General features: G+C 41.8%; 1 protein-coding gene across 16 annotated transcripts in view; it reads left to right on the top strand.

Annotated features, from left to right (window-relative positions):
- The first annotated feature begins 962 nt into the window (after window positions 1-962).
- IL20RA (interleukin 20 receptor subunit alpha) overlaps window positions 963-23115 on the top strand; it is a 39275-nt gene continuing 17122 nt past the window's right edge. For 7 of the 16 annotated variants that reach the window (XM_057740202.1, XM_057740201.1, XM_057740194.1 and 4 more), the window contains exon 1: window positions 1035-1301. In XM_057740202.1, coding sequence (XP_057596185.1) covers window positions 1175-1301 — 127 coding nt within the window. In that variant the 5' untranslated portion in view covers window positions 1035-1174. The other 9 variants (XM_057740205.1, XM_057740196.1, XM_057740203.1 and 6 more) reach the window with 7 other exon arrangements.

The raw sequence follows: 23115 nt of genomic DNA, 5'->3' as shown, positions 1-23115 counted from the left end.
AATCAGCTATACGTCAATGAAATTAAAAAAAAAAAAAAAAAGAAGGGTTAGGGGAAAGGAAAGGAGGGCTGTGTATATATCTGCCTTACCCCTTTAGGGCAATGAACAATTCACATTGGAACCAAAACACACACAGGTCTTAAGGTTTAGATCCAAAAAATGATAGGCTCAAAATACTTCTGTGGCAAATATACATCATATTTAACCCACTAGAATTGATAATAATGGTGCTAAACTAATATAATTTTAATTGAAATACAGTTGATTTACAATATTGTGTTAGTTTAAGATGTACAGCAAAGTGATTCAGTTATATACATATTTTTCAGATTCTTTTCCATTATAGATTATTACAAGATGTTGAATATAGTTCCCCGTGCTATACAATAAATCTTTGTTGCTTATCTGTTTTATGTATAGTAATTTGTATCTGCTAATCTCAAACTCCTAATTTTTCCCTCCCCACTCCCCTTTCCCCTTTGCTAACCATCAGTTGGTTTTCTGTGTCTGTGAGCCTTCAACACACTTCTTAATTTCAGCCCCGCCCTCCCATCAAGAAGAGCATAGGACCTAGAATCAAGCCTGTGTGGAAATCCCCGAGCCACTGCTCACAGGCTTGCGGGATTTCAGGCTGACGCCCCAACTCTCTGAGTGTCCCTTTTCCCATCTGTAAAATGGGACAATGCCTAATTGCAGGTGATGAGGATTAAATGGAATCAAATACAATGGACGGCAGAGTGACTGACAGTGTGTGGAGACATAAATATCCATTTCACTCTGCTTCCCGCACTGGACTCTGACCATCAGGCCTGAAGATCAGAATCACTATTCCCTGTGCGCGGCTCACTCCCGCTCTACTGGAGGGGGGTTTTCCCTGCAGTAGTAACCTCGTTGGGCGGGGGGGTGGAAAGTCACGGACTGTCAGAGCCGCGAGCCTGAGAGGCTGGGACTAGAAGTCGCGGGGCCCTCCCCTCGCCCTGGCACCCAGCCTGGGACGCGGGCGGGGCGCGGCCGCGACTCCGCCTCCAGGGGCGCCCCGCCGACCCGAGCGCGGCGCGCGGCGGGAGCCAGGACTCCGGGCGCCGAGGGGCGGCCGCGCTCGCAGCGCCCGCGGCCCGAGGGGGCGTCCGCCGCTGCCCGCAGCCCGCAGAGATGTGACCCAGGCCCGCCGCCCATGTGCGCCCCCCGACCCCCAGCGAAGGCGGCTGCCAGAGGGGCGCCGGCACCCGACCTTCCGGCCCTGCCGCCGCTGCTGCTGCTGCTGCTGCTGCTACTGGTGGCCGCGCCGACGGGACGGGCAGGTAGGAGGGACGCGCCCGGGCCCCGCCGACCGCCCGGCCCCGGTTGGGTTTCGGCCCGCCGGTCCCCGGGTTTCGCTTTCAAGCGCGCAGAGCGGGAGGAGCGCGGGTCCACGCCGGCAGCCCCGGAGTCCCAGGCAGAGACTCGCCGCTGCCCCGCGCGGACCGCGTTCAGGGTCAAGTTCGCGTGCTCCGCGCTTCACACTTTTCGTTGCGGGAGTTGCGGGTGGGATGGAGGAAGGTTGACGGCGCTTGGCGACAGGGATGCTTGTTGAACTCGCCCGCACGTCGCAGGCTCCCGCCACCCACGCCGTGGCCGCACCGACCTGCCTCCCTTCAACAGGGAGAACCTCAGGGAAGGAAGCGCTGTCTGCGCTTTAAAAAACCAGACTCCCTCAAAGAGTGGGCTCTGAGGGACCCGGAGTTAGAAAGGGGCGGCGTTTCTAAAGTAAGATCCCTTTTCTGGGCACGTCATTTTTTTCCTTTGCAGTTTTGATCATGTACCTTTACGTGCTCCTTGATTCTTCGGAAGTAACAAAACTTTGAACTAATCCATGACATAGGTAACTAAACGATTTTTGGGTTTAACTCTACAAGCTGGAATCCAGTAAACCAGAATGATTCATTAACCTGATTCTTTTTTTTTCCTTCTGAATTTCTGGTGTATGAGAAAAATAATTTTTTAAAGCAAGATATCTAGGACCCTCTTTTTTTTTTTTTTTTTTTTTAAGTTAATGCAGCACATCTTCCCACAATACCATGCCCTGTACAGATTTGGTCCAGGCTTCCATGTTTTTAACCCAGAGCTGAACAACAGTGAATGCAGGAAGAAAGTTATTCATGAAACTGCGCTGTCGGTAGTAATCAAAGAAAAAGTTACTAAAGTTCATATAGTTACAAAGGTGAGAATTGTTTGCATATAGATCTTGGAGAGATTTTTGAACAGTAGATGTTATACAAAAAAGTTTCTCTTCTAAATCCTAAAGTTACCAGAAATTGTAGTTATTTTGTCTTGTGATAAATATTCCTGAGTAAACCAAATGGGAAGGGACTAACCCTGACTTATCCAGATACTGAGCCTCAACAACAGATATGAATTTAGTTGTTTCTATTTATAATCAAAGAAGTAAAGCTTGCTCCTTAATTGGGTTGGGAGGCTGACATAAGAAGGTAATAATATTCTTGGCTTCAAAGCAAAATTGGGGAAAAAACAAACAGAAGGAACTCTTTTCTAACCCACAAGACCCAGGTACTTTCTTAGCTCTTCTTAAAGAGTTCCTGTCCTCTTTCCGGCCTCCAGGCACCCTGAGGGCTGCTGGGAAAACCAGGTGAGAAGGCATATGTGGTTACATGGATACCATACCTGCCTGTAACTAGAGAGCTATTCTGTCTTGCTGGGTCCACCATTATATCCGCTGAGCAATGTGAACTTTCTAAGAGTTCTATGATATTGCCACTCTCCAGTAGGTGAATGCTTTAATTCTTTGAACTTTTAGCACAAAAATTCGAAGTCACACAACTCTGTGATTGGATCGGGCTGTGCAATTCCAAACATTCAAAGAAAAAGAAAAAGAAAATCAATGCGGCATCAACATTTTAGGAAAGTTCTTGGTATTTCATTTCAGGTAAACTTTTAAAGGAATTCAAATGGTCTGTGCCACTCCCTCAAGGCAGAAGGGATACACTTCACTCTCTCAACTCTCCAGGGACAGAAGTTTCACTAGGAACTTTATCACTATGGCTTATCAAACTTGGCCCTATTAGCCAATTCCCATGTCTTATTCCTCAGTGAAGATAAAGAACCGTGGTCAGCATAGTATAAGCAAGCATTTAAAACCAGTAAGAGAGACGAATGAGCCTCCTAGACAGCTTCCTCCACAAGAGGGCAGACAGCAGTATCAAGCAGTATCAGCAGTATTTCATTTTGTGGAACTGAAAACCACAGCCACAGAAAGACAGAGAAAATGAAAAAGCAGAGAACTTTGTACCAGATGAAGGGACAGGATAAAGCCCCAGAAAAACAACTAAATGAAGAGGAGATAGGCACCCTTCCAGAAAAAGAATTCAGAATAATGATGGTGAAGATGATCCAGGACTTTGAAAAAAGACTGGATGCAAAGATCCAAAAGTTTACCAAAGACCTAGAAGAATTAAAGAGCAAACAAACAGAGATATGCAACACAATAACGGAAATGAAAAATACACTAGACGGAACCAATAGCAGATTAACTGAGGCAGAAGGGCGAATAAGTGACCTGGAAGACAGAATGGTGATCATCACTGATGCGGAAAAGAATAAGGAAAAAAAAAATGAAAAGAACTGAAGAAAGCCTAAGAGACCCCTGGGACAATGTTAAATGCACCAACATTCGCATTATAGGGGTCCCAGAAGGAGAAGAGAGAGAGAAAGGACCCGAGAAAATATTGGAAGAGATTATAGTTGAAAACTTCCCTACCATGGGAAAGGAAATAGCTCCTCAAGTCCAGGAAGCGCAGAGAGTCCCAGGCAGGATAAACCCAAGGAGAAACACGCCAAGACATATAGTAGTCAAATTGACAAAAATTAAAGATAGAGAAATATTATTAAAAGCAACAAGGGAAGAACAACAAATAACATACAAGGGAACTCCCATAAGGTTCACAGCTGATTTCTCAGCAGAAACTCTGCAAGCCAGAAGGGAGTGGCATGATATATTTAAAGTGATGAAAGGGAAGAACCTACAACCAAGAATACTCTACCCAGCAAGGATCTCATTCAGATTCGATGGAGAAATCAAAAGCTTTACAGACAAGCAACAGCTAAGAGAATTCAGCACCACCAAACTAGCCCTACAACAAATGCTAAAGGAACTTCTCTAAGCAGGAAACATAAGAGAAGAAAAGGACCTACAGAAACAACAACAAAACAATTAAGAAAATGGTAATAGGAACATACATATCGATAATTACCTTGAATGTAAATGGACTAAATGCACCAACCAAAAGACACAGACTGGCTGAATGGATACAAAAACAAGACCCATATATATGCTGTCTCCAAGAGACCCACTTCAGACCTAGGCACACATACAGACTGAAAGTGAGGGGATGGAAAAAGATATTCCATGCAAATGGAAATCAAAAGAAAGCTGGAGTGGGGATACTCATATCAGATAAAATAGACTTTAAAATAAAAAATGTTACAAGAGACAAGAAAAGACATTACATAAAGATCGAGGGATCAATCCAAGAAGAGGAGATAACAATTATAAATATGTATGCACCCAATATAGGAGGACCTCAATACATAAGGCAAATGCTAACAACTATGAAAGAGGAAATGCAACGCAGAAATAGAGACACAGGTGTAGAAAACAAACACATGGACACCAAGTGGGGAAAGCGGGGAGGGTTGGGGGGCAATGAATTGGGAGATTGGGATACCAAATTGTATGGTCTAAATATATGCTATTTATTGTCTGTTAACTGTATCTCAATAAAAGTTCTTAAAAATATTAAAAAATAAAAAAATTAAAATCCAGTAAGAGAGAGTGGGAGAAGATACTTCCCAAGATCATGTATCTCCTCTCCTTAAGCCCTTCAGAGGCTTCCACAGCTCATAGAATGATTCCAAATTCTCCTCCGTGGTCGTACGTGGCCCAGTCCTGCCTGTCCCTACAGCTGTACCTTACACCACTTAATTCCTGCTGTCCTGGCCTTTTTCCAGTTCCTATAGCAAACCAAACCTTTTTCCATCTCAGGGACTTCATACTTGCAATTCCTTTGTGCTGGAATGTTCCTACCCACTCTGTCCCCAGCTAACTCCTGTTCAGACTTGACATCTCACCTTCAATGTGCCTCCCTCAAGGAGAGCTTCCCAAAATCGCCAAAGAGGGAAAAAAAATAGCTTATCATGTCTGTGAACAAATGAGCCAAACTCTAGGTTTGGAGCTTTCAAATGCAGTCTAAATATTATAGCATCTCTGCTTATTAGAACTAATATGCTATAATTAACACAGTGAGGGCATTTGTTGAAGTGTCTCTCCTTTGATATAAACACAACAGCATAAGGTATTTTATTTCACTGAGAATTTATTTCAAGATATTTTTCAAACACACACAAATGATTACAGTGAACTAATTAAACTTGCTTCATTATTTTCTTCCTTTTAGCTTTTAATTTTGAACTAATTTGAGACTTACAGAGAAGCTATAGAAATAACAGAGCTCTCATAAATCCCTCACCTGGTCTCTCTTAATTTTAACGTTACAAACCCGTTGTACACTGTTCAGAACCAGGGAATTAACATTGTATAGTATTGATACTATTCACTAAACTATAGACTTTGTTCCAATTTCACTCTTTTTTCCACTAATTCATTCTCCTTTTCTGTTCCAGGATCCCCATTACATTTAGCTGCTATGTCTCCTTCCTCTCCTCCAATTTATGACAGTTCCCCAGCCTCTCTTTGCTTTCGTGTCCTTGACATTTTTGAAGAGTTCTTGTCACTCCTTCTTCAGAGTGTCCCTCAGTGTGGGTTCATTTGATGTTTCCTCTTGCTTAGAATGAGATATTCCTTTGGGCATTAATACCACAGAGATTATGTTGTTTTTCCCAGCGCATCATATCAAAGGGTTTATGACATTGTACCCCCCCTTAACTCCCCCCCCCACTTTCCCCACTTGGTGTCCATATGTTTGCTCTCTACATCTGTTTCTCTATTTCCACCTTGCAAACCGGTTGATCTGTACCATTTTTCTATATTCTGCATATGTGTGTTAATATATGATATTTGTTTTTCTCTTTATGACTCACTTCACTCTGTATGATAGTCTCTAGGTCCATCCATGTCTCTACTAATGTCCCAGTTTTGTTCCTTTTTATGGCTGAGTAATATTCCATTGTATATATGTACACATCTTTATCCATTCATCTGTTGATGGACATTTAGGTTGCTTCCATGTCCTGGCTATTGTAAATAGTGCTGCAGTGAACATTGGAGTGCATGTGTCTTTTTGAATGATGGTGTTCTCTGGGTATATGCCCAGGAGTGGGATTTCTGGGTCATATGGTAACTCTATTTTTAGTTTTACAAGGAACCTCCATACTGTCCTCCATAGTGACTGTATCAATTTACATTCCCACCAGCAGTGCAAGAGCATTCCCTTTTCTCCACACCCTCTCCAGCACTTACTGTTTGTAGATTTTCTGATGATGCCCATTCTCACTGGTGTGAGGTGATACCTCATTGTAGTTTTGATTTGCATTTCTCTAATAATTAGTGATGTTGAGCAGCTTTTCATGTGCCTCTTGGCCATCCATATGTCTTCTTTAGAGAAATACCTATTTAGGTCTTCTGCCCATTTTTGGATTGGGTTGTTTGTTTTTTTGATATTGAGCTGGATGAACTGTTTATATATTTTGGAGATTAATTCTTTGTCTGTTGATTCGTTTGCAAATATTTTCTCTCATTCTGAGGGTTGTCTTTTTGTCTTGCTAATAGTTTCCTTTGCTGTGCAGAAGCTTTGAAGTTTCATTAGGTCCCACTTATTTATTTTTGTTTTTATTTCTGCTGCTCTAGGAGGTGAATCAAAATAGATCTTGCTGTGATTTATGTCGAAGAGTGTTCTTCCTATGTTTTCCTCTAGGAGTTTTATAGTGTCTGGCCTTACATTTAGGTCTTTTATCCATTTTGAGTTTATTTCTGTGTATGGTGTTAGGGAGTGTTCTAATTTCATTCTTTTACATGTAGCTGTCCAGTTTTCCCAGCACCACTTATTGAAGAGGCTGTCTCAAACATTTTTTAATGAGGGAATACAAAAGCTTGTTGACAGATCGACGAAGTGTATTGAAAAGCAAGAAGATTATGTCAAAAAATGATTTATTTGTCTTTTCTAAAAGTTAATTTAAATTCTACAGCCAGAGTGTGGATAATTTTTGACTCATCCTCATATAATAGATTTACTTATTTGTTCATTTCTAGTTTAGAGTTTCAGAATTATTTACCCATGCTCCTATGAGACGGACATTTACTAACTAGATTATAGCACTTACAAACAGTTCGTTAGCTTTATAATACCCAGTCAAGATACTGTTGACCAAAGTTACTTAGATTAGACCGGTTTTCCTTCACCTTCTTTATGTGGTTAGGTTGTCCATTTGTAACAAGGTTAGGTTCATCTGTTATTGTTTGTATTTCATTTGGAGTTTCCCACATGCTAGTTGGTTTTAATTTTTTGTTCATTTGGGGGTATTTGAAGGGTATGTGAGACATTACTGTTTAAGAATCAGAGATGTACAAAATGGTACACTTAGAGAGGGGTTGCCTCCTCCTCATCCTTGCAACCTGGTTCCTATTCCTATTCCATGCCGCACCCATAGGTGACCAGTCTTCTTAGTCACTGGTTTATCCTTCCTGTATTTCTTTTGCACCAATGAACGGATATGTGTGTGTTTTCTCATATCCCCCTTCTTTCTTACGTGAAACCTAGCATGCTAGAAGTTCTCTTTTGCACTTTGCTTTTTCTCACTTAAAAGGATATGTCTTTTCTGCTTCACAAATCTCTAATCCTCAAAGGTAGGCCCTGACCGTACCAGCCAAATTTATTTCAAGGCTAAATCATTTCCAAATTTTGCTTCAACTTCGCATGAAGACACCTGGTTTTAAACATATTGTATGCTAATAGTCAAGAATCCTGTCTACATCTGGGGTCTCTACTGCAGCTAAAGCAGGATTTGTCCTCTCAAATGTTCTTTCATCAAACAAGCTTGTCCTCTTTTCCAGCTTCTCTCCCATTGCCTTTTGAGCAGACATGAGGGATTTCCCGTACATTTGCATGTACATTTATCATTTATTGTCTATTATATAGCTCCTTATTTATCAGCTCGAAGCCCATCCCCAGCATGTCTGGAGAACATCATATACCTGAGATCTGAGTGTGTGCCTGTAGGTCTCACCAGCCTCCCCCATTCAGAATATGTGCTCCTGCTACCTGTAACTGTTTATTCAGATTCTTATAGAACAAATTCAGTAAAGACAGGATTTACTCCCTAGAGAACAACGAAGGAGATCTGTTACCCGTAGGAGGTGGCGGGGTGTAGGAACAAGGTGGTAGGGATGAGGAACGAGCAACAGTTCTCTGTGTGCACCTTTCTATATAGGTCTGACTCTCAGAGCCATAGGTAGGACACGGATTTTGCATTTAAGGATAAACTTTGGGCAAAGACAATAAGCAGTAACATATTTTTAATTTTTAATATTAATCTATAAAATTAATATTTTAGTATAAACATTTCAGCATAAAACATTAACTACTTTTTAAGTGCTCAGCATAGTACTTTTCACAAATACCACTCAGTAAATTTGCATTTTTGGTTAAAAGACACCTTTCATTATATGCATGATACTTTTAAAATGACTTTCTACTTGCATCTTTTTCTTCATGTACGATTTTACCAGGTATCTTTGACATCTTTACTTCCATGATGATAAAAAAAAAAAGACTTCTAAGAGTTAACTGCAGCTTAAGGTAGTATATATTTTAAGAGATGAAATCATTTTATTCATCTTACGTATTCAATGATTGTGATGTTCTGACAGTGTATTTACTTTTTCTTGGTCCACATTTATGATTATTTGACTTAAAAACTGATACCAGATAAATGAGTTAAATCTCCATAATCTATCAGATGTGTCAATTCCATATAAAATTGGAGAATAAGAGAACTCTTGAAAATAAAAGAATGCTGGCTAGAGACAATAAAATTAAATACTTCCTCTGCTTTATTTTCAGAATTCCTTTTGATATAGAAAACTAGGCTTCAAAGGACCTTAAAATCCCATCTAACTGCTTCCCTTGGGAATTTTCCCTGCAACATAACTTCAAAGTCATTACCTATCTGCTGTTGGATCACCTCTCATCAAAGATTGAAACTCAGGGCTTCCTAGGTGGCGCAGTGGTTAAGAATCTGCCAATGCAGGGCACACCAGTTAGATCCCTGCTCCAGGAAGATCCCACATGCCGAGGAACAACTAAACCCGTGCGCCACAACTATTAAGCCTGCGCTTTAGAGCCTGTGAGCCACAACTATTGAGCCCCTGTGCCACAACTACTGAAGCCCATGTGCCTAGAGCCTGTGCTCCACAGCAAGAGAAGCCACAGCAATGAGGAGCCCATGCAGTACAATGAAGAGTAGCCTCCACTCACAGCAACTAGAGAAAGCCCACGTGCAGCAACGAAGACCCAACACAGCCAATAAATTAATTAATTAATTAATTTTAAAAAAAAGTTGAAACTCCCTACCTAATATCCAAGACAGGATGTCCTGTCTCTGTAGACTTCTAACTACTAGAATGTTCTTCCATGTAATGAACTGAAGTCTTGATCTCTTTCATCTTCTCCCATCATTGGTCCTTACTCTAAGCTGATGAAGTCACACAGAACAAGCTGCTCAGCTCACTGACTGCAACCATCACATTTCCTCTGTCTTCTTTCCTCTGAGCTAACCACCTCCCCATTTATGTCATGCCAGTTCCCTCTCTCTCCTGGTCTATTCTGTATGTGTGTGTTCCAGATTGTCTGTAAGCTCTCAGGCTGACACACTGTGGATCATGACGAGATGGCTGGTTTGCCACATTTTAAACACTACCCCTGGCATGTTGGTCCTTAAGTGATTCAGCATTGGTTCTTGGTGAACACAGGGTTCCTGACGTTTAAAAGGTACCCTCCCTTTTAATCTTTGTTGTCTACTCCTACTAGACAGAGACCTTGACCCCTCATTTAAACTCAGAATTTCATATTAATACAATTTCATTTTGTGGAGGCGATTTTCTTTCTCTTTGCTTCTTAGAGTATAGAGAATGAAAGTATGGCATAATGTTTTATCTAGAGCTTGCGATGTCTGTGACAGTGGACTTTAATGCAATTAAGGAGACTTTTCTGGAAAGGAAATTTTTATTGATTACAAATATTATCTATTCAAAATCAGTTCTGTTTTTTAAGTGCAGTGGTCACCACATTGCACGTTGAGACACCAAAATGGCTTCCACTCAGCTTCTCCCGTCACCTTACGCACTGTTTCATCAAATGCCACCTCCACCTCCAGGCACAGAGAATGCCCATACCTGTCCTATACATTTTTTTCAGGAAGTTTTCCTTATACTTCCTGAGTCTCAAGATGTGCGCCTTTAATTCAGCCCCCTGAAATTTCCATTCCATACAGTTACATTTTGTATTTTGAAGATATGAGATATTTTGGTGAGTGTATCCTCTTAGTTAAAGCACTTATTTACATTACTTCCCCCATTTAAATTTCCTCCTTTTCAACTTTGCAGATATTTTTTTTCTCGTACGTCAATCCCTTCATCCTTACTTTCAGGTAACTTGGCAGCCTTCAAAGCATTCATTCTTCTCTTAAATAAACATTGTGTTCATTTTTAAGGAAAGATGCAAGCAACAGACACCTACTATATTACCTTCCTAAGGCTGCCATAACAAAGTACCACAAACTGGGTAGCTTAAAATAACGAAGGTATTATCTCACAGTTCTGGAAGCTAGAGAAAGCCTGAAGTCAAGATGCTGGCCGAGTTGGTTCCTCTGAGGACTGTAGGGGAGCATCTGTCCCGTGCCTCTCTCCTTGCATCTGGTGGTTGCTGGCAGTCCTTGGCGTTCCTTGGCCTGCTGAGCATCATTCCATTCCTCTGCCTTCAGGCAGTGTTCTCTCTGTCTCTTCTTCACATACTCTTCCCTCTGTGCATGTCTCTCTGTGTCCAAAATTTCCGTTTTTATAAGGATACCAGTTATGTTGGATGGAAGCCCACCCTAATGACCTCTTTTTAACTTGATTACCTCTATAAAGACATTATATCTAATTAAGGTTACTTTATGAGGTCCTGGAGGCTAGGATGTCAACATATTTCTTTGTGGGGACATAGTTGAATTTATAACACCTACCATACCCTCAGAGACTTGTAGGGTGGTGAGCAGGACCCATGAGCTTGGCTTCTAAAGTGGAGAAAAGCTACCTTTTCAGCCCCACGCAGTTCTCCTTCTCAATGTGTTTCTTAGTCTGTGTCCACTGCCAGAGGGAAACTTTTGCAGAAGTCCTATGCCTGAAAGGCTCTCCGGAGAATGTAGAGGGCAGAGATGAATCTTCTCTTGTACTTTCCATAACATGAACATAAAAGATAGCCACCATTTTGCAATATGTACAAACATGGAATCATTACGTTGTATACCTGAAACTAATACAATGTTATACGTTAATTATACCTCAATTTTTTAAAAAGGAGAGAAACATGAGTGGGTGTGTAATAAAGATTGTGGATTTTAAATTTCTTCAGCAGAGGGGTTCACTCTCCTCAGACATCTACCTCCGTCTCTCTATGTGGTACTTTCACTGCGAAATCATCACTCTTGCTTCAGCACGGACCATTTTCATACTTCAGGCTATCCACGTGATTCCAAGTCAGCCCTCCTCCTCCATTTTAGATTAAAATATAAATATTGTAAAAGGTCCTCTAAATTATCCTACTAAATGCCTCACATTGTTATTTTTTATTTTTTATTTTTTTTATTTTTTGGCAAGGTTGGGTCTTCGTTGCTGCGCATGGTCTTCTCTAGTTGTGGCGAGCGGGGAGCTACTGTTCGTTGCGATGCGCGGGCTTCTCTTTGCAGTGGCGTCTCTTGTTGCGGAGCACAGGCTGTAGGCGCGCAGGCTTCAGTAGTTGCGGTGCTCGAGCTTAGTTGTTCCACAGCATGTGGGATCTTCCCGGACCAAGCATTGAACCTACATCCCCTGCATTGGCAGGAGGATTCTTAACCACTGCGCCACCAGGGAAGTCCTACATTGTTATTTTTTTAATTGGCTAATAGTTTTTAAGTGCAAAATAAAATATCACGTGTACCTTAGGAGCAAATAACTTAGGGGAATGAGATATTTGAGGTGATCAGATTTAATGAAAAAGAATTACCTTCATACCCTACACATTTATTTTGTTTTCATAAATTGAAATACAACTTCACAAACGTTCTTTTAAGCACTTTTCATTCATTCATTCACTCATTTATTCAGTATCATTCAATGATACACAACAGGAGCTGTTCTAGGTATTGAGGTGAACGAGAAAACAAGGTCTCTTTCTTTGTGGAGCTTTTAATCTCGGGTGATTACATTAAAGTATAAATGCCAGAATTGAGGAAACCAAGCTTCTTTAGAAGCACAGAACAAGGCAACTGATCTAATTTAGGAGTCAGGCGGGGCTTCCTATGAAAAGGGGAACTGAGATTTATGAGAATTGCCAATATACTTGTATTTTTCATTTAAAATACTATCAAGAAAATAAAGTTAAATCCAGCTTTAAGCATATTCTACCTGTAAATTACCAGGTAGTTAATATTCCTTTTCCCCACCTACATTTCTTTCTTATAAAACTACAAATCAACAAACAAAACCCAACAACAAGTACTAAAATCTTATGAAAAGGATGATTTTTCTGAGGGTGGCATTGCCAAGTGAGTAGGAGTAAGGAGCTTTTAGCTGTAGGACAGCCTGACCTCAAGGTCATTGACAGCCTCAACAGGTCACTATGGTGTGCGGCTCTGTGCAATACTGAATCCAACCACAGATAGTTATCAAGAGGCACCCATGTTACAGCTGTGGTTTTCTAGGAGGGCTGGTATCCTAGGTGCTCTTTCCCACTTCCTGAATTAGCACAGTCCTTTGAAGGCTCTGTTAGCTTTAATAGCAAGAGCAAAGGGAATGTCTTCATTGATCCATTCTCTGAGTTGATCCTGGAGATGTTCCGATGTTGTCAGTGCCTTTGACTCTTCGTGGGTGGCCTCTTCACTGTTGCTCTGCTTTAATCCTGACCAGTGTTTTTTAACATCTCTGAGGCAGGATAACCACCTCGGAGAGCTGATCTTCAGTCAGACCTGTGCAGCACATGGATCCCCTGTCCATTTTATTACATTTAGTTACACAACTTCATCGAGGCGTGATTCAACCCTGAAGAGGTGTGATCTGAGTCCCAGTCACCATCAAAAACATCATAGCATTGACCTGTCACTCTAGAGGAGTGCTAGCCTATTAAAAAATATTGCACCTTTCTGACAGTGTTTTTGATGGCTGCTGCACACGTCTGTCTTCATCTTGTTTGATTGCAAAGTCTGAGATGATAATTGAGATCACACTGTCAACCTCATTTGCCTCAAAATCCCAATCAACAGCCAACAGAAGTAAATACTGCTAATTACTTCCAGGCTCCCATAAATAATTACTTCCAAATCTCCACTAAGTAATTATTTTGAAGTCTCTCTTCCTTTTTCTATTAAATTTTTTTCTCACATTTTTATCTTGTTGATTTTCTCTTGGAAAATTTCAAGTGATGCAGATATTAATGGAAGAACTGCGTTACTTACGTGAGGATAAAAAGTACTGTGATTTATGAAAATGATTTGAAAAATAAGGTGGATGATGTATGTTGAGATTTAGTAAGCACCTATTGATGGAACTTGGAGTTCCCAACAGCTGTTCTTTCCAATACCTTAGTGGTTCCAAATAGTTTGTCTTTGACTCTGTTCTTTCTTTTATCTTTCCCTTTCTGAGGCAAGTTTTCAAGTGGTAGAGACTCCAACCCACATTTGAATCTACGCATACTTTTTTTACAGTTACTGTGAGATTCACTTTGGATAGATACTTTGGAGATCACAAAATGTGGAGAAAAATCAAGTCCCTGCCCTCAAAAAGCAAATTTCCGAAAGGAAAGGGAAGGGAAGAGAAGATATACGTACAAGAGATGACATAAGGAAGTGGGACCAATCTTCTAACAATGGGACCAACATATTCAGATTAATAATGGCATCTTCAAAATAGACATTTTAGGAGGCTGTGCACAAAAATCTCACACTGTATTTCCTAAACTCCTTTTTCTCAGAGTCCTGGACAGAACCTGCATGCATGACCTGCATGGCATCGGCCATTAAGTAGCAAACCTTCATCTTGGAGGTGTGGTTTCATTTTCAAAAGCATGCAAAGCCGCTTCCAATCAACTTGGGCGATCAAGCTAAGAAACACTATGTTGGGCAAAAACAAGGTGCGACTGTAAAAAAAAGGAGATGGAATTTTTTGCATGTTTAGAAGCTACCTCTGAAGACAATTATAGCTGAAAGGAAGCATGCCCACAACGCCAGAGCTGAGCAGTACCAGGGAATAATTATAAACCCTCCCAAGGGAAGTTCTCGGACCGTGCACACTTTCTGATGGGTAAATGCCAATATATTTATTTTAAGAAGTAGTCTCAACCTTAAAGCCCTACTTGCTCTCCAGCACCAACAGCACTATTTCAAAACATGTTTAAACACATAGATTTACTTATTGAGGTGTGGCTATAAAGAAATAGCACGCTTTTTATGTATGACTCATATATCGCTTATCCATATAAATGTTCACATACTTGGCAGGGAGAGCAGATACTGACGGATCGTGTCCCAGATTCAGAAAATGTCTGGTCTGTGAGAGCAGGGCCTTCTGTGTGTTTCTGTCCTCTGCTGCACCCTAGTAACGATCAGTTTCTGGTTCTAGTAGGTGCCCAGTAATGAGGCTGAATGAATGATGTGACTACGTACACTTCCGCCAGGAAGAGCTTCAGTGAAGGAGAAATACTTGGGTTTTCCTCACTGAATTCCATGTGTGCGCGCACACATATTTGTATTCACACTGAGAAAAGATGGGGGAAGCAGCGCACGAAGCATTTGCATTTTTAAGAATTGAACTCCTCATTGAAGTGCTTACATTTCTGCTTAGAAGCAATCCTCTGTAACATGCAAACTTTGTAACGATCGTACAATCTCTTCTTCCCGCAGCACTGCTCCTTGAAGCATTCCTGAAAGGCAGTAAGTGAGTGTCCTAGGAGAGAGCCCTGTTGTCCTCAGAGCACTTGGGCTCCAGCAGCCTCTGAATGGCTGGATAACCACAGGCAAATCCGTCCACCTCTCTGGGCCTCTGTTTAGCTGTAAAAGGAGAATAGTAACCGTGGAGGACAGTGCTGAGCTAATAATTACTGAGCTCTTTCTTTGTACCAGACGCTACGTTAGGAACCTTATTTAATCATCCCAACAAGCCTATGAGGCAGATAATATTATTGTTTTATTTTGCAAATGAGGAAGTTGAGTACAGAAGCTAAATAACTTACTTCAGCGCACACAGCTTAAGTAAGCAGTAAAACAGGGAGTAGGCCCCAGTGTGGCTCTAGAACTCTTGCTCTTACAACTTCTCTCTGACCTACTCACGTAAACAGTTATTCGAAGCCAATGAGATAAGGCAGGTGGCAGTGCCCTGTATAACATACTATACGTATACTGTTCTCTGTAATAATATTCTATTACAGGGAAACAGAGGCCGCACACAAGTACAGCAGCAAGTGGGCAGAGGGGTGATAAACAGTCGCAGGACTGGTAGAGGAAGACGATCAAGTTCAGAGGAGCTAACGTTAACTCCAAACTGTACTCTCTCCTTTATAGAAGACAGTTAAGTATATCTTCTCAGGTAAATAGTTCCTGAATCACATTTTAAGTGTTGTTTAGATGATTCGCTCTTTAAGGGCACTTGATATGTGATCGGGGGGAAAGAGAAGTTAATATCTTTTCAGGAGAAATACTTTATAATTGAAGACAAAAGAAAGCATGCCCTTCCTTTCAGCACGATGAAGTTAGAGCAATACTTCATCTGTTTAAAGGCAGTGACACTGTTTGGCTCTCCTTTGGTGGAGGTTCAGATGAGATATTTCCAATTTTTGCTTCCTGAAATTGATTAATCACCCTCTGGTGCTTTTTGTACATTAACTGCTTTTAACCCTGTTTCCCACAAGAGAAAACTCATTCAAGAGGTGATTCTTCTTTTCCTTTTTTGGTCTTACAAACACAGTAAGGTATTTTCCTATTTCGAAAGACACTTGGAAGATGTAGGAACCACTTGCCGTGGGCTGCTCTTCCTTCATTAAAAAGCATCTGTTGAGTATCTTCTGATGGTGCTAATCCCCTGTGTATAGTGTAAGCTTCCCAGGGTGATTTCAAGCTATCAAGGTTTGGTGGTTCAGGCTGTGTCACCCTCATCCCAGATCCCCGTGTGAATCCAGGTCCTGCCCTGCCGAGACCAGCTCGGCGACTCGAGGTGAGTGACGGGTGCCGCAAGCTTATGAAGAAGACACAGACACAGACTGAAGAGAAAAGTGGGACCGGGGGGCTCAAGACCTCTCGGATCAAGAGCCCCGCTGACTCATCCCAGGCTGCTTTTATTGAGTTCGTGGGCTAACATTCTCAGGTTACACTCATAAACAGTCAAAGGCCTCACATGATTGAGGCAATTATCTTTGTTTACTTCCTGGGTCTGAGTTGAGCAGGTGTGGATTTGAGCTGGGGGTGGAGAGCAAAACAGCCCTGGGGGCAGGAGACCTCTCTCAGATATTGGGGGTCTGTGCCCCACCCGTGTTGGCCCCTCTGCGACTGTGCCTGTCTTAGGTTGTTCCTCCCTTGAGGAATCTTACCCGTCTCTGGCTAACCAGTCATCCTCCAGGGCCAAACACGGTGATATAAGGAAGGTTCTATGCACCACCTCTGTTGGCCCCTCTGCGGCTGTGCCTGTCTTAGGTTGTTCCTCCTCTGAGGAATCTTACCCGTCTTTGGCTAACCAGCCATCCCTCAGGACCAAACAGGGTGATATTAGTCTCCACGCCCCGCACCCTCAGCTCCTCCACTGCTCAAGAATCCCATCGCTCGGCCCACATCAAAAAGGTTCCCGAATGTCTTCCCACACTGCCCTGTCTCCACGATTTATGTGAGCCCCGTGGTCCCTGGTTAGTTCAGGGTATTTATTTGCCAGCCACTGGGGATACAAAGACTCTTATAAGACATGGTGCCCAGCCTCAAACAGCTCAGAGCCTAGTGATTCCTTCACTGCTTCATCTTCAGAAAGACAAATGGGGCTGGAGGGCTGGAGACGTTCTCTGGGCAAAGCTGGGCAGGGCTTCCTCAATACGAAGGTTCCCTAGTTAGTTATGAGCTTGAGAAACTTGAATGGTCCCAAAGGGAAGTCCCCCACAGTGAACACGTTTGACTGTTCAGCCTCTTGCAGTCTGGTGGTTTTCCTCAGGAGTGAATGGATGTACTTTCCATAACGGGCACGTCGGAAAGCCTCAGCCCTAGAAGAGAGGGGTCTGGGTCATCACGAGACTGATTACCTTTGGTGAGTTCACGCTGAAAACCTCACCACTTTTTACTGGTGTTCATCAGGCACTAATTTATGCATAGACTTTTCCCACGGTGTAATGAAATGGAAATACATTTTACTGCCAGGCATGTAAGTAAAACTGCAACATACTTAGATGATGACCTTAGTATTATCTTTGAGGCCATTAAGAAAATGTCACGTACCATTTCATGGCACCTACAGAAAGATAACTTAAAGTAATTCTTGGAGCTAATGTAGCAGCCACATTTTACAAGACTCTACTAATGAAGTTGTCAAAGACTTGCCCATTTCAAATGCCATTTATCTATTCTCTTTCTACTAGAAGGACCCAAGAGGCAACACAGGACTTTTTCTTTATGGTGCTGCAACGTAGCTGAAGCTGGGCTAGAAGACTTTCTCAAAGACCAAGCTATAACGAGAGGAAAATAAACCCTGAGAGGGAACACAGGTCTAAATGATGTGACTTACAAGCTGTAGCTAACCCATCATTACTTCGGAGTTCATTAGGTGGAGTCCTTCTTGCTAACCCCTCACAGCTTTGTTAGGACACAAGCCATCTTTTTTGTTGTTGTTCATTGGTTAATTTTTTTCTTTTTTTAAATTGAGGTATAGTTAATGTACAATATTATGTAAATTACAGGTGTACGGTATAATGATTCACAATTTTTAAAGGTTATACTCCATTTATAGTTATAAAATATTGTCTGGGGACTTCCCTGGTGGCACAGTGGTTAAGAATCCGCCTGCCAATGCAGGAGACACGAGTTTGATCTCTGGTCTGGGAAGATCCCACATACCACGGAGCAACTAAGCCCATGCGCCACAACTACTGAGCCTGCGTGCTGCAACTACTGAAGCCCACGTGCCTACAGCCCATGCTCAGCAACAAGAGATGCCACCACAATGAGAAGTCCTTGCACCACAACGAAGAATAGCCCCCGCTCTCCAAAACTGGAGAAAGCCGGTGCACAGCAATGAAGACCCAATGCAGCCAAAAAAACAAAAAAAGACACACACACACATACACGCACATATATATATAGGCTATATTCCCTGTGTTGTGCAGTATATCCTTGTAGCTTATCTTATACATAACAATTTGTGCCTCTTATTCCCTACCCCTATATTGTCTTTCCCCGCCTCCCCACTGGTAACCACTGGTTTGCAGAAGCCATCTTAAACACCCGTAACCCAAGGGGGCCCCCCTCAAGTCTCCCTCTATTGCCCACCATCCAGACCCTGGTCATGGATGCTCAAAGGGAGCCCAGAGCTCTTGTTCCTTTCTGAGGTCTTCTGAGCTTCCTTTTCTCCTGAAAGACCAGCCTCCTACCCAGTGACTATCGTCAGGAATGCCCACCCCCTTCGGGGGATACCATGCATACCCTCCACAACATCACAACATAGTCATGGCATTAAAATCGTACAAGCCAACACTCGTTAAATGGAGGCACACACAGAAGATACCTATATAGGAGAAGGGTACCAAAATTATAAAGGCATAAAACCATAGAGCAAGTTAGGGTTTTGCAGGTACCTTGGTGTGACTAGTGAACGTAGTGCATTTGGCAGAATTGCAAAAAAGGAGAGGCCAGACCAGACCAGACCGTGGAGAAACTTGAGGACCAAACCAAAGTTATAATGTATAGCGCTCCCTGAAATAAAATTATATGTGCCAATCCAACAGCTTCATGATTTGAAATATAAAATGGATGGACTATCAGAGGATCAGAGCTGTACTTCCAGGCCATAAATCTGTGTGAACAAAAATGTATTTGTTACCCGCAAGTGGGCACATGACTCCTGATATCAACGTGGGTGTGACTTATTTGTGCTCTGGTGGTGATTAAATTATCTTATCAGTACTGGCAGGTTAGGAAAATGACTTATCTCAGTTGGAACATCTATTCAGGAGTGTTTTCTTTATGTTTTCCAAACTGGAAACAAACAGTGCCTACAACTTTGCAAAGGTGAAAATACCACAAGGAAAAACTAGTTATCAATTATTTTTTTATACATGTACTCTTTCTCCTCCTCAAAAACAAAGTGCTAAGTCTATTTTTGTTTTTTATTTTTTGGGGGGTACACCAAGTTCAATCATCTGTTTTTATACACATATTCCCGTATTCCCTCCCTTCCTTGACTCCCCCCACCTCGAGTCCCCTCCCCGCCCCAGTCCTCTAAGGCATCTTCCATCCTCGAGTTGGACTCCCTTTGTTATACGACAACTTCCCACTGACTATCTATTTTACAGTTGGTAGTATATATATGTCTGTGCTACTCTCTCGCTTCATCTCAGTTTCCCCTTCACCCCCTGCCCCCTCCCATACCTCGAGTTCTCCAGTCCATTCTCTGTATCTGCGTCCTTGTCACTGAGTTCATCAGTACCATTTTTAGATTCTGTATATGTGAGTTAGCATACAATATTTGTCCTTCTCTTTCTGACTTACTTCACTCTGTATGACAGATTGTAGTTCTATCCACCTCATTACATAAAGCTCCATCTCATCCCTTTTTATAGCTGAGTAATATTCCATTGTGTATATATGCCACATCTTCTTTATCCATTCATCTGTTGATGGGCATTTAGGTTGCTTCCACGTCCTGGCTATTGTAAATAGTGCTGCAATAAACATTATGGTACAAGTTTCTTTTGGGATTATGGTTTTCTTTGGGTATATGCCCAGTAGTGGGATTACTGGATCATATGGTAGTTCTATTTGTAGTTTTTTAAGGAACCTCCAAATTGTTTTCCATAGTGGCTGTACCAACTTACATTCCCACCAACAGTGCAGGAGAGTTCCCTTTTCTCCACACCCTCTCCAACATTTGTTGTTTCCAGATTTTGTGATGATGGCCATTCTGATCGGTGTGAGGTGATACCTCATTGTGGCTTTGACTTGCATTTCTCTGATGATGAGTGATGTTGGGCATCTTTTCATGTGTTTGTTGGCCATCTGTATGTCTTCTTTGGAGAAATGTCTATTTAGGTCTTCTGCCCATTTGTGGATTGGGTTATTTGCTTTTTTGGTATTAAGCTTCGTGAGCTGCTTGTATATTTTGGAGGTTAATCCTTTGTCCGTTGTTTCATAGGCAATTATTTTTTCCCATTCTGAGGGTTGCCTTTTAGTCTTGTTTATGGTTTCTTTTGCTGTGCAAAAGCTTTTAAGTTTCATGAGGTCCCATTTGTTTATTCTTGATTTTATTTCCATGATTCTAGGAGGTGGGTCAAAAAGGATGTTGCTTTGATGTATGTCATAGAGTGTTCTGCCTATGTTTTCCTCTAGGAGTTTTATAGTGTCTGGCCTTACATGTAGGTCTTTAATCCATTTGGAGTTTATTTTTGTGTATGGTGTTAGGAAGTGTTCTAATTTCATTCTTTTACATGTTGCTGTCCAAGCTAAGTCTATTTTTTAATCACTCTTTTGCGTCATCAAAAGGACAAATATTCCTTGATAAATCCTCATCTGTTGACTTAGCTTTCACACCACAGGAACTCTCTTACTGGTGAGACTCTCATAGCTCTGCTTTGTCAGGAGGTCCTGTTGTTTCTACTTTGAAAATAGAGCTCCCAGCTAACCCCACTGCAGCCTCCTTGTCCACAGCTAGCATCTCCGTGCAAGCTCAGCCTTCCTCACTGGGGTTGCTGCAATTACAGTCTTACAGGTCTCTCCAGTTTTATTCTTGCCCCCATCTAATCTTTTCTCCTCTCAGTAGTGAAGTAATCCATGTGAAAAACAAATAGGCTCATGGCTTCCACTGCCTAAAAGTCTTCAATACTTTTCTGCTGAATTTCAATTATAACCCAGCTTCCTTCCCAGGGTTTACAAAGACCAGGGTATCTAGCCCCTTTGAACTTCTTCAGTTACATCGCTTCCTTACTTTTTCTAGCCACACTGATCTTTTGACTGTTCCAAGGGCTCCATCTTTTAGCATGGGCTTTTTCCCATCTCAGGAGTCTCTGCCTGGAAACCTGCCCTCCCACCTCACAGCTGACTCCTAAGCCCCCATCTAAGTAGCTTCTGTGACCCACTACTCCAACCTTATTCCCGTCCATATCTGAGTCACCAAATTTGTAAGTCCGTGTTTGTTTGTTTGTTTGTTTGTTGACTTGTCAGTGGTGTCTTTCTTCCTACTAGTCTGGGATCTCCACAAGGGCAGGAACATATCTGTTTATTCACTATTATGTATCCACACAGTGGCACCTGTATTAGTTTCTTGGAGCTGCCGTAACAAATTACCACAAACTAGATGGCTTAAAACAAAAGAAATGTATTCTCTCATAGCTCTGGAAGCTAGAAGTATGAAACCAAGGTGTTGGCAGTGCCATGTTCCCTCTGAAGCTTTTGCAGAAGGCTTCTTCTTTGCTTTGTCCACCTTCTGGTGGTAGCCAGGCTTCTTGGCTTATAGATGCATCACGCCAACCTTCCATCTACAAATGGTGTTCTCCCTGTGTCTTCAGAATACCATTCACTGTGTCTTCGGATGGCTTTTATCATGGTAAGGCTTCCCCGGGAATAATACTTTGATTTATTGACAAGAGGATGTCCAAAACTGATATCTTTTCTGCCTAGGCAATCAGAAAGATAATGCCAATCTAAAGGAAGAATCTGAAGGACTAAAAGCTAGGATATTCTTTCCCCAGAAATACTATACAGAACAGCAACATCCATTTTAAAATGTATTTCTATTAAAGGTGTTTCCTACTCTGAATCCTTGTCCGCGCATTTACAGTGAGCTTAACTAAGCATTTAGCTTTTTTTTTTTTTAATTCAATCATTGCTGTGATCCTCACTTGCAATTAAAAGGCTAGTAAGTTTCCAGTCTTCTCATTGGGGGTTTTAATTTCTTTATAAAGATGAAATGGAACTATTAAAAAGAACATTTTTCAAAATTGTGAAAGCAGGAATCTTTTATAATATCATTGGGAGTGGAGGGGGCTGTTTTTTTCTTCCTCCATTTAATTTGCTTTTTTTAAGTGATTAATTTATCTTATTTTCTCCCAGTTTTAGTCTCTTTATTGTATATCTAGTACTATGTTACAAACTACCTCAGAACTTAGCAACTTAAAACAACAAATATTATGTCACAATTTCTGAGGGTCAGGGGTCCAGTAATGGCTTATGTGGTGGTTCTGGCTCAGGGTCTCTCATGAGAGTATAGCCAAGGGGTAGGCTGGGGCTGTAGTCATCTGAAGGCTTGACTGGGGCTGGAGGATACACTACTAAGATCACTAATGTGCCTGTTAGCAGGAGACTTCATTCAGTTCTTCACTAGCTGTTGGAAGCCTGTTATTACTTGCCACATGGTCCTCTTCAGAGGACTGTTTAAAAAAGGCAGCTGATTTTTCCCACAGTAAGTAATCCAAGAGAGAGAAAGCAAGATGGCAACCACGGTATCTTTTATAACCTAATCTTAGAAATGACGTACTATCACTTCTGTCCTATTCTATTGGTCACACAGACCAATCCAGATACAGTGTGGGCGGGGAATATACAGGCTGTGAATGCCAGGAGGAGGGGATTACGGAGGGCCATCTTGGAGGCTGGCTACCAAAATTGTGGCAAAACACATAATATACCCATAATGTAAAC

Source organism: Hippopotamus amphibius, chromosome 6 (genome assembly GCF_030028045.1).
Source record: "Hippopotamus amphibius kiboko isolate mHipAmp2 chromosome 6, mHipAmp2.hap2, whole genome shotgun sequence".
Taxonomy (NCBI): Eukaryota; Metazoa; Chordata; class Mammalia; order Artiodactyla; family Hippopotamidae; genus Hippopotamus; species Hippopotamus amphibius.
This window is presented reverse-complemented; position numbering and strand designations above follow the sequence as displayed.